The sequence below is a fragment of the Fukomys damarensis genome, unplaced genomic scaffold, assembly GCF_012274545.1.
Source record: "Fukomys damarensis isolate Sample0158 unplaced genomic scaffold, DMR_v1.0_HiC HiC_scaffold_24, whole genome shotgun sequence".
Classification (NCBI taxonomy): domain Eukaryota; kingdom Metazoa; phylum Chordata; class Mammalia; order Rodentia; family Bathyergidae; genus Fukomys; species Fukomys damarensis.
Window position 1 is genome coordinate 72,147,170 of NW_022900936.1, and position 11,130 is coordinate 72,158,299.

At 48.2% G+C, this 11,130-nt stretch overlaps 1 protein-coding gene across 1 annotated transcript in view; it reads right to left on the minus strand.

The window, feature by feature from the left end:
* Irak2 (interleukin 1 receptor associated kinase 2) overlaps positions 1-11,130 on the minus strand; it is a 54,932-nt gene extending 43,802 nt beyond the window's left edge. Inside the window, exons 1-2 of the mRNA XM_033768071.1 lie at positions 11,003-11,130; positions 807-989 (exon numbers count right to left, since the gene is read on the minus strand). Coding sequence (XP_033623962.1) covers positions 807-989; positions 11,003-11,096 — 277 coding nt within the window. The 5' untranslated portion in view covers positions 11,097-11,130. The remainder of the gene's footprint in view (positions 1-806; positions 990-11,002) is intronic.

The following is an 11,130-nucleotide window of genomic DNA, read 5'->3' on the forward strand; positions in this document are numbered from 1 at the left end:
ACCATTTTCATCTTCAGAATTAAGGATTATTTTAATGTTACATCATTGCCTTTTCTCTTTTACTTTCCTTTTTAGTTTTATTTTAGGATTCCCTATTTTTAATGTTCATACAGAGATTTCTTTAACTGAAATACCAAATAGTTTCTTTGGTGTGACAAACTATAATAGTACACAGGATCCTAATGAGATAATTAATAATGTGAAATAGGAAGTAAAGGGCTAAAGGTGTAGGGAAAGTGGGAAGGGTGGGGGAAAGGTAATAAGGGAGAGGAAAAAAATATGAGAAACTGAAAAAATGGAAATAAAGTGTTTGTAAATGGGGAGGGGAGGAGGGGGTGAAGGGAGGGCAGGGACAAGGGGAAAAAATGAGAATCAAGACCTATTATGTAAAGGTACAGGATCCCAATAATGAATGTAACTGTACTGTATACCTAGATTGTACCAATAAACTCAATAAAAAGAAAAAAAAATCTCTACCACTAGCCACATCCTCTTCCATCATGACTAACATCTCAAAAACTGACCTGGCCAGGCACAGGGCACATGCCTGTAATATGAGCTATTTGGGAGGCTGACATAGGAGGATCTTAAGTTTGGGCTTAGCATGGGGAACTGAGAGACTTAGCACGACCCTGTCTCAAAAGCAAAACATCTGAAGGACTCAGATGCAACTGCGGTGCAGCTCAGAGGAGGAGCACCTGCACAACATGCACAGGCTGAGGCTCCAAATCCAGCCACGGGAAGAGGAAATAAGAAGCCAGGGAGCATAGCCCATGTGGAGGCCCAGGGCGCAGGCCAGCACTCACAGTTCAGGATGATGTGGGCAGCGTGGTAGAGCTCCAGGTGACACAGGAGGTCTACCAGCTGCTGCACCGTGGCCTGCCGCATGCCCCACCACCACAGCAGCTCTCGAGTGATGCTCACACCCTGCACACGCTCCATGGACTTGATCTTCCGAAGTTGGGTCAGGTCCGTGATCACATACGAGGCTGGAAGGCAAGAGAGAGACGCTGAGGGGTGGACCTTCCCCGAGGGACCCACGACCCAGGCTTTGTCACTGGCCCTACCTGCCTCTTCCCATTTTATGTAAGTTCACATTTATGCATATATGCATTTATGGTACTAGGTTTGAACCTAGGGCCTTCACACTGAGATAAATCCCCAGCCCTTTTTGTTTTCATACAGGATCTCACTACAATCACTAAACGACCCAGGCTTGATTCGAACTTGCAATCGTCCTGCCTCAGTCTCCCAGAGCACCGGGATTATGGGAATGTGCCACCATGCCTGGCTCCACCTGAACCTTGCAGCACTCACTTTATTGAACACTCATCATGGGGACTGGCACATGGGCAAGTGAACATAAACATGGGTGCAAACCTCAGGTACAGGTATGTCTGCTAGGGACTGCATGTCACAGTGGGAGACTCCACGCAGATGGGACTCTGCTACCTCTCATCTAGGACCAGGTGGAAGCAGGCGAGCCCTCATGAGGAATAAGCAGACACAGGACTCAAGCCCAGCACCTCGAGGGACTATGACAAGGGTCTTGAGCAACCCTTGAGGCTAGGCACAGGAATGCTCGTCTGTGACCCCAGCTACTCAGAGACCAAGGATGGAGAATCACAAGTTCAAGGACAGCCTGAACAATTCTCCAAGACTCCAAGCAAAGTAAAATAAAGAGGAGAGGTAGCTCAGTAATACAGTGCTTGCCCAGCATGTGGGAGACCTGGTAGCATTGAAAGAGAGAGAGCTGCTGGATACAAAAGCAAATTGCCAACTCCAAAGTACAGGGAAATGTGAAGAAGCTACTGCTGACAAGAATAAAAACAATGCATTACTTCTATTCAGTTTTTACACAAAATCAATACAGTGGTATCTGGATTCACGAACTTCGTTCTTTCCACGATTCTGATCATAGAATTAAAAAATGCAAGCATATTTGGGCCAGGGACACAGCCCAGTAGTAGCATTATGAGCCTATGCAATTTAGTTGCAACCAGAATTATGGAACAAATTCTGTGACCAGAAGCATGGAAAGAATGAAGTTCATGAACCAAGGGACTACTGTGGTTGATTAAAGAAAGCACAGAAAATGCAGGAGAGAAAAAACCAACACAGCATCGCTTCACTCAGCCTGACCAAGTCTACTGGGGTACTTTTCCTTCCCATAATCCTTCCCTCTACACAAGTGTGGCTTTGGACACAGCTTTTTGCCAGACTATAAGACTTTGCATCCTGTTCTTACTGGTTAACTCTGCTACATGAGCTTTGTCTGAGGTGCTACAAGCTCCTCATAATGGTATTTTTGATGGTCACATATTATTCTACTGGATTTGATTCTACACTATTTCATGGACACAAAAGACACTTTTTATAAAACTAGCAATAAAACAGCTGGAGGGTAGGGCTGAGGGAGCCTGAGGCAGGCAGATCGCAAGTTCCAGCACAGCCTAGACAACTCAGCAACTTGCAAGAATCTGTCTCAAAATTAAAAATTAAAAAGGGCTGGAGGTTTGGTTCAGTGTGAAGGTCCTGGTTCAACCTAGCACTACAGAAAAATAAAACAGTTAGCTAGCTAGCTAGCTGATGTTCAGACAGATGGACAGACAGACAGATGTAGATGGATGAATGGATGGATATAAAATAGCCGAGTATGGTGGTGCAGGCCCATTCCAGCACTTGGGAGGCTGAGGCAAAGGACCACTGTCAATTCAAGTCCAGCCTGGGCTACACAGTGAGTTCAAAGCCAGCCTGCCTGTACTTCATAATGGGACCATGTCTCAACCAAAAAAAAAAAAAAGTCTCTTCAGTTTCAGGATGTCAGACCATGTGGAGTGAGACTCTGAGCAGGTCATTCATTCACTGGGTCAGGCACTGTTCACAGAGTGTCACTGAGTGACACAGCACACTGGGCCTGTGACAGCTCTAGTGACACCAAAGCATGGGGGAGCTCTGCAAAGCAGGACGAAGCCCAGGCTCTGCTAAGAACCACAGGGGATCTCCAGGCAGGCAGAGCCGTGCCAAATTACACAATCCTCTCCCCTCCAGGGAAGTGCCTGGCTAGATGGAAAGTTCCAGAGTTGCAGCCTCAGTCACTGGAAAGTCTAGGGGAGTCCCGGCCAGTCCCGGGAAGTGATGTCAGCCACACAGGAAACAGCAGCTGTAATAGGGCCAGGTGAGTTGGAATTATAGAGGTATGTTATATTTGGAATTAAATGGAAATTTTTATTATAAGCCAGCTGATTTAGAGTGGCTTATGTTAAAAAAGATTTTGGACAAAGGAAAGGCAGCTTGTAGGATTTTTTTAAGGGCACTTTTATTTGGGGAGGGCTCAGGGAAGGGGGAACACAAGCGATTTTATAGGGGCAGAACCTTGTTAAGCTAGTGGGGGTCAGGGAAGTTTTATACAGTTTAGTTAAAACAAAATATCACACAGGTGCCGGAGTCTTGTTTATAAAATAATAAAGATAACATAATTATAAACTCACACGAAATATAATGATCTATTGTATATTAACTAACCCTCCTCAAAAAACAGCCACTCTAAGTCACTCAACTTACACAAATAAAGTCAAATATACAAGTAAAGTCAAGTTGATGATCGCACAGCAGGACAAGGAAGGTGTCCCACCTGCCCCTTCCCAGCACACAGTCACCCGCCCAGGAGATGGGGCAGGTAACAGGAAGACAAGCCAGGTGCTGCACTGGTGGGAGGGAGCTCCGTGGGCTAAACTGCCCCTGCCGTCCAGGAGAAGCGGGCAGTGGACTCAGAGAAGCCCTGGAGGGGCACGTGGAAGTGACATGGCTGAAGTCGAAGGTCTGACCACCAGCCTCATCCACACCTTGACACAGGGTCAGGACAGAGACGGGGCTGAGTCATGTGCCCCCCCTCATCCAGGTAAGTAAGATTTGATCATGGCAGGGCATTTGGAAAACAAGAAAAATCAAAGTCCTCCTGTCCCAGGAAGACCCAAGAAGGGCACTGGAACCTTACCTTTCCAGGATTTTTCCTACAGATACAAAAGCAGGTGCTATTGCTGTAGTTTGGGTCTTGTTTGCTTGCTTGTTTGCCTGGGGACAGAGTCTCAGTATGTAGTTGGAGTAAGCTCCCTATATAGCCCAGTGGCCTTGAATCATGATCCTCCCACCTCAGTCTTGGGTGCTGAAATGACAGATGTGCACCATGCCCAGCTTACTTAAATAGTGAGTGTCCCCAGAGGCCCACATGCTAAAGGCCTGTCACTCATGGGGGGCAGTGTAGACAGAAGCAGAGCCTGGTGGAGGGTCTGCTCCCCACTGAGGACCTCCCTTGGAGGACACGGGAACCCTGGTGTGGCTCCCTCTGACTCTCTTTCTTCTTGGCACTGTGATGGGTACAGCTTTTCTCTACTACACTCCTGCCACAAGGTGTTGCCTCTCCATTGGCCCAAGGTCACAGGGTCAGTTGACCAAGGACTGAGGCCTCACAAACCATGAGCCATGGTGTCCTTCTCTCTTTTTTGGTACCGGGAATCAAACTCAGGACCTTGCGCTTTCGAAGCAGGCAGTGGAACCACTGAGCTAAATCTCTGGCCCAGTGCCCTTCTCTTTTAATAAACTATAATCGCTGGTATCCACTCCAGGACTGGAAAGCTGCCTCACACAGTAAGCCAGCAGGACAGGATAGGGGTGGTTCAGACGCCAAACCAGGGACTTCTGAGACCTAGTTTTAAATCCTATCTCAGCTGCTTACTTGCCATGCATTTAAGAAGGCCTTTCACTGCTGTTTGAGCCACAGTTTCCTCATCTGCCAAACAAGGACAGAAGCACCCACTTCAGAGGTGGCCTTGAGGATCAGGTGAGGGTGCAAGCAGCTGGAAGATAAAAGTCATCTGCAAGTGTGTGATGCCCTGGGACTCTCACATGGAGACTACCGCTGCAGCACTCCTCCGGGTTCACCCTGGCCACTCTGGCTTCCAGAGCAGAGGACACTGAAATGCCGCTGAAATACCCCTTCTCCAGGATAGGGGGTCCTCCTCATGCAGGAAAAGGGGAATCCTCAGGACCTCTACAGCATTTCTGGAAGCCTCCCACCACCCCTGAGGGAGGCACCACAGGGGAGGAAAAGGCAGGCCCAGAGGGTGGTTCCAACCTGAGTTCACACAGCCAGGCATCAATGTACAAGGACAGCACACGAGAGCCAGAAGTGACCGGAGGGGAACCTCACACATGATGTCACGCCCTGTGAGATGTCTGGGCAGCCTGGGCTAGAGACCCCAAGATCCTCCCCAAGCCCAGGCCTGTGACAGCCATAGACCTCAGGAAATAACCACGAGGCAGCCGGACGATCTGCCAAGCGCCAAATCCAATGGATGGTGTATGAAGATTTGTGTCTGGAGACGTTTTGAATCACTTTCGATTCTTCCCACACCCTCTCTCTTGGACCACAACCTGCTCAGAGGGACCATCTTTCTCATGGCAGCCAAAAGTTTTAGGACTAAAGGACATTCCTACACTCTCACTGGCTCAGCATCAGGGCCCAGTGAAGGCAAAAGGCAAGGCCTGGCTGCATGGAAGACTTGGCCCAAGGAGGACAGCATATGGCCAGGGTTCTGCACAGCCCTGCGGGTAGGAACACACACAGCACCAGGAAGAGACAGGAGTGGTGGACTCAGGTGTGAAGACACAGGTCAGCAGCAGACGTGAAGGTAGAGGGAAGGGCCAAGGGCCAGGGGATGGCCTGTAGAACCGTGAGACACCACTCTGTGTGGTGACAACAGCAGCAAAAGGAACCTGAGCGACACAGCCCAGAGAGCCAGCACAGGGAGACTGGGGAACAAGTGCAAAGGCCCAGTATCCTGACCAAAGAGGCTGGTGAGGACACCGAGGAGGTCAGGTGACAGGGCTGGCAGGCCCGGCATGTAGCGGGCAGCCTGCAATACCCTCTGAGCACCGGACCACCTGGTGTCTGGTGTCTGCAAACTAGGAAGTGTCCTCTGAAAAGGACACACGGACAACCATTCTGCACACAAAGATGCTCAGCTATTCCTAGAGGAACACACACAAACCACTGGGACATTTCACAGGGAAGCCGCTCCCAGGCTGGAACCAAAAGATGGACGGTAAAGCGGCCAACGAGGGTGTCTGGAGACTGTGATCCTTCCGCCCTATGGTGGAGTGAAAACCTGCGCAGCTGTGGAAGACGGTCTGGCAGTCCCGCCCGAGTACGCAGCCCCTGGAGATGAGCACGCTGTCCACTGCAGCCCATGACGGACAAAACTGGAGAGAATTTGAGCACCCACAGCTACTGAGTGGGCAAACTAGAGGCGGCACATCCGTGCAATAGGCATCATTAAAGGCTTAGGGGAAGCCCGGGATTTAGCTCAGTGGTTCCACCGCCTGCCTCGCAAGCACAAGGTCCTGAGTTCAATCCCCGGTTACAAAAAACAAAACAAAACAAAACAAAAACAAAAACAAAAGGCGTGGGTGTAGCTCTATGGCACGGGGCGGTGTTTTTGAAACCCTCTCATTGTGTAACCCAGGCTGACTGCAAACTCCTGGTGATCCTCCCGCCCCAGATTCCAGAGTGCTGGGATTACAGGCATGTAACACCATACCTGGCTATCACAGTCAAGAACTTTCTGAATAGAACCCCAGTTGCACAGGAAATAATACCAAGAATCAACAGACAGGATTATATCAAATTAAAAAGCTGCAACACAAAAGAACCAACAGAGTGAAAAGACGACAAGAACGGAGAAAAAAATTTTGCCAGCTACTCCTCTGAAGATTCATATATAGAATATATAAAGAACTCAAGCCAGGTATGGTGGCTCACACCTGTAATTTTAGCAGGAGGATTGCCTCAAATTCGAGGCTGGTCCTGGGCTACAAAGCAAGAACCTGTTAAAAAAAAAAAAAACCCAAAAAGGGCCGGTGATTTAGCTTAGTGGTACAACGCCTGCTCTGAAAGTGCAAGGTCCTGAGTTCAATCCCCAGTACTACAAAACAAACTTACCCCAAAACAAACCCCCCCATAAGAGAAAGGAAAAATTAGGCACCCCAAAATAGAAGACCCAATGAAAAAATGGGCAACTGAAATGAATAACACTTCTTAGAAGAATTAGAAACGGCCAATAAATACATGAATAAATGCACAACATCACTGGACATTAGAGAAATGCAAATTAAAACCCTGTGAGCCGGGCATGGTGGTGCATGCCTGTGTGAGCCCAGCACTTGGGAGGCTGAGGCAGGAGGATCACTGTGAGTTCGAGATCAGCCTGAGCTACATAGTGAGTTCCAGGTCAGTTTCAACTACATAGTGAGACCCTGTCTCAAAACAAACAAAACCCCCAAAACAAAACAAACAACAACAACAACAACAGCAACAAAAACCCTGTGATTCTCACACCAGAAACACTGGCCATCATTAAGAAATCAAATAATATTGAATGCTGGCAAGGATGTGGGGAAAAGGAACCTTTCTTCATTGTTGATGGCTTGTAAGCTGTTACACCCACTGTGGAAATCAGATTGGAGATTCCTCAAAAAACTATTGTGATAGCCTACCTGACTCCATTTTGTGCCTCATCACTGCCCCCCCCCCATTTCATGTAAAGTCGAGTGATTCCAGGCAGTCGCCTCCCCATTCCCTCCTGAGACTCCTCTTGGTTGATGCTGCCACATCCCATTTGGTAGAGTCTCCAGCTGTATGTTATCTTCATGACCTTGTGAACACATACTCTGCATCCGTGTGATATTTTGTTTCAACTAAACTGTGTGAAACTGCCCCTGACCCCCACTAAAGTTCTGCTTCTGTGAAATTGTACTTGTGCTCTTCCTCTCCCTGAGCCCTTCCCAACTAGAAGAGCCGCTTAAAAGAAACCCACAAGCCGCTTTTCTTCGTCAAGTGTTCTCGAGCGCAACCTGTTCTTGATCACCGGCAATAAAAGGATGAAATTTGGCTCAGAGTGTGTCGATTCTCTATAATTGCTTGAGATTTACTATAACGCTATTACTAGAAAAAAAAACTATCACTAGAACTTCCATTTGACTCAGCCATCCCCTTTCTAGGTATCTTCCCAAAAGAGTTAGACATATTACAGTGATACATGTATAACCATGTTTACAGCAGCAGAATTCAAATAGCCAAATCTTAGAAGAGGCCTAGGTGTCTTTTGACACACAAATGAATAAAGACATGTGGTATTTACATAGTATGGAGTATTACTCTGCCATAAAGAAAGATAAACTTGAGTCAAGTGTAGGAAAATGGATGCACCTTGAGACCATAATGTTAAGTGAAAATATATTAGGTACACAAGCTTAAATATCACATGGTTTCTTTTATATGAGAAACTGAAGTATAAATAAAGAACAAAGTAAAAGGTAGATAATAGGAAGTAAGGAGATAGATCTTTCTTAAAAGGGAATGAGATCTAAGAATGGAAGGAGGGAAAGAAAAGTGTTGAAAAGAATTAAGATGTGTTATGTCCATGAACCAACTCACACAAGGAAAGTAATAATTATTCATTGCAAACATGAACTGATAAGAAATTTAAAAAGAAGTATGTAGTTGCTTTTAGGGGTAGTAAAAATGTTCTAAGACTGACTCTGGAGATAGACACACAACACTATTAATATACTGAGCGCCATTGGGTTGAATTTAAATGAATGAATTATACAGTATGTAGATGACTTTTTTTCCCTCAGTACTGGGGGCTGCACAGGGAGGGCCTCATGGATCTAAACATGTGGTCTACAGTGAACTCCATATACCTCCAGCCACATGACCTGTGTCTTAGTAAAGCTTAAAAAAATTCACAGGTGTGACTTTGGAATTAATACCCCGGGGACAGAACTTGCCCTGCTGTGTTTAAGGTTAGGGTCTGGGCCAATATGCAAAGATGAGAGGGAACCCTTCCTACAAATGGCCACTGCCCCAGAAACCCTAAGTAAACGCACAGGTCACCTGAGCGTCAGGGCAGAGCAGCCCAGATGACCAGGCAGGACACACTCTGGGTCGGGACCTGGGCAGCCTAGGTAGACAGGGTGGGAGGTGAGGCCCAGGCAGGAGACCTCTCCAGCCCTGTCCATCCCAGGTGTGCTGCCTGCACCATTTGAGGCAGGAAACCTGCAGGAGCATCCAGGCCTTGGGCTCACCACAGGCAGGAAGCCACCACTACCCCTGCTGGTGCCCACCTCAGGGCCCTCACCACGTTAATGGAGCCCACCCTTAACACACTTCTGTCTCCTCAGCCTTACTGGGCCTCAGACAGCAGCCCGGGAGTATGGGCTCAGAGTGCTTTGGGGTTCCCCATCCTGGTCTCAACACTGCCTCTGGCACCCCAAGAGGGTGCTGGGTCTGTATAGACAAAAACTTCCTGAAGCAAAAGGAGCCCTACTCAAAACACCCAATCCCGAACAAACACAACTTCCCTTCCCAAAGTGCGGAAATTAGCCCAGTTAGTTACTAGGCCACCTAAAATTCGAAGACAAGAAATGCCAACCTCCAGCTCTGCTGCTGGGAACTCAGACTAAGTACCTGAGCCCAGATCCTCAGAAAATAGGGCATGCGTCATGCACTCTGCCACCCCTGCAGTCTACACTTCCCCTTCAGCACACAAACCCGTCCTCCTCAGCTCATGTGTGTCTGCTCAGTTCTCATTCGTGGACACGAAGAATCAGGACCCAGCGGAGACAGTAACGGTTTCACCTCATGAAGCTGTTGCTGTTCAAGTATTGGCTGTTGCCAATAGCAGAGGCCTTGCCTTGCCCACTTGAGTCTTGGGTCCAATCATTAGTGCCGCAAACATAGAAATAAACAAATGAGGGGAAAAAACCCCACAGCATAGCTATGTCTAGAGGGCGGAACCTGAGCTAAGCTTTCTACTTTGTGCGAAGTAGGTACTACCTGACCCTGCCTCGGGGGTGGAGGCCCAGGCATTAGCGCTCACTGGGCAGATGCCCACCCTGTACTCCACCCCAAGCCCGTGCATCCTTTTGGATTAAAGCGGGCTCCTTCACCTCAGTAGCTGGCACTCCAGCCAGTCATATCCCGTGCGTGGCGCGATACTCAGCAGCTTTCCTGCGTTCACCCTAACACTGTGTCCTCCACACTTCGACAGCCCCCGTCTGAGAGCCACTCAGTTAAATTATATATTTTGCTCAAACCCCATGGATAACACGGGCTCCTTTTGGGGTATTCTTTCCACTCTATAAATTATGTACTTTTTTGTATAAGTGACATGTTTTATAATGTTTTCATTAGACAATATAACACTTACAAAATTAAGTGGCACCAGTTACAGTGACTGAAGCCATAACAAAACCAAGACTGACAATTGCTAACACCTCCTCGTGGCTTATAAGAAGCCCTACACTTAGGCATCGAGGGCTTCCCTTCTGTGCATTCTCATTATGGAACTTCATTAAGAAGCTGTGGGTTGGCCTTGGCGGTGTATGCTTCTACTTGAAGCCATGAATTGAGGCCAGACTGTGCTGCATAATGAGCTCAAGGCCAGGCTGACCTACACTTTGAGACGGTGTCCCATCTCCAGCTGACAGACTGAGAAACTAGCCCCAGTTCACCAGGGCTGGAAATTGTTGGCCATGGAAAACAGGTCTCTCTCTGCTTAGGGAGCTGAGACACACAGGCAGCAGCTCAGCCAATCATCAGTCACAAGTTACTGTCCAGGGCCTGGGTTCCAATCTGCCTCCTAGCCAGGCTGAGACTTCGGGCAGGTTACTTCGTTTTTTGTTTTTGCTTTTGTTTTTCCTCTTTGTACTGGGAATTGAACCCAGTGCTTTCACACTAAACTACAACCCAGAGACATCACCCTGTTATCTTTTATTTTGAAGCAGGGTCTCTCCAAGTCACTACGTTGCCCAGACTGGGCTTAAACTTGCGACCCTCCAGCCTCTGCCTCCTAGAGCGCCAGGGTGGGAAGTGGTAATGGGCGTGTGCCACGGCTCCAGCACTAAGGTAGACCAGCTCCCGGGAGGCGGGCGCACTCACCAAACTGCATCCAGTCCCACTCGCTAAGCGTGTCCATACTGCGGCACAACTCGTCCAGAACGCGAGCGGGAAGCTGGTAGATGAAGTCGGCCATGGCGGGGCGGCTGGGCAGCGGAGCAGCTGGGTTG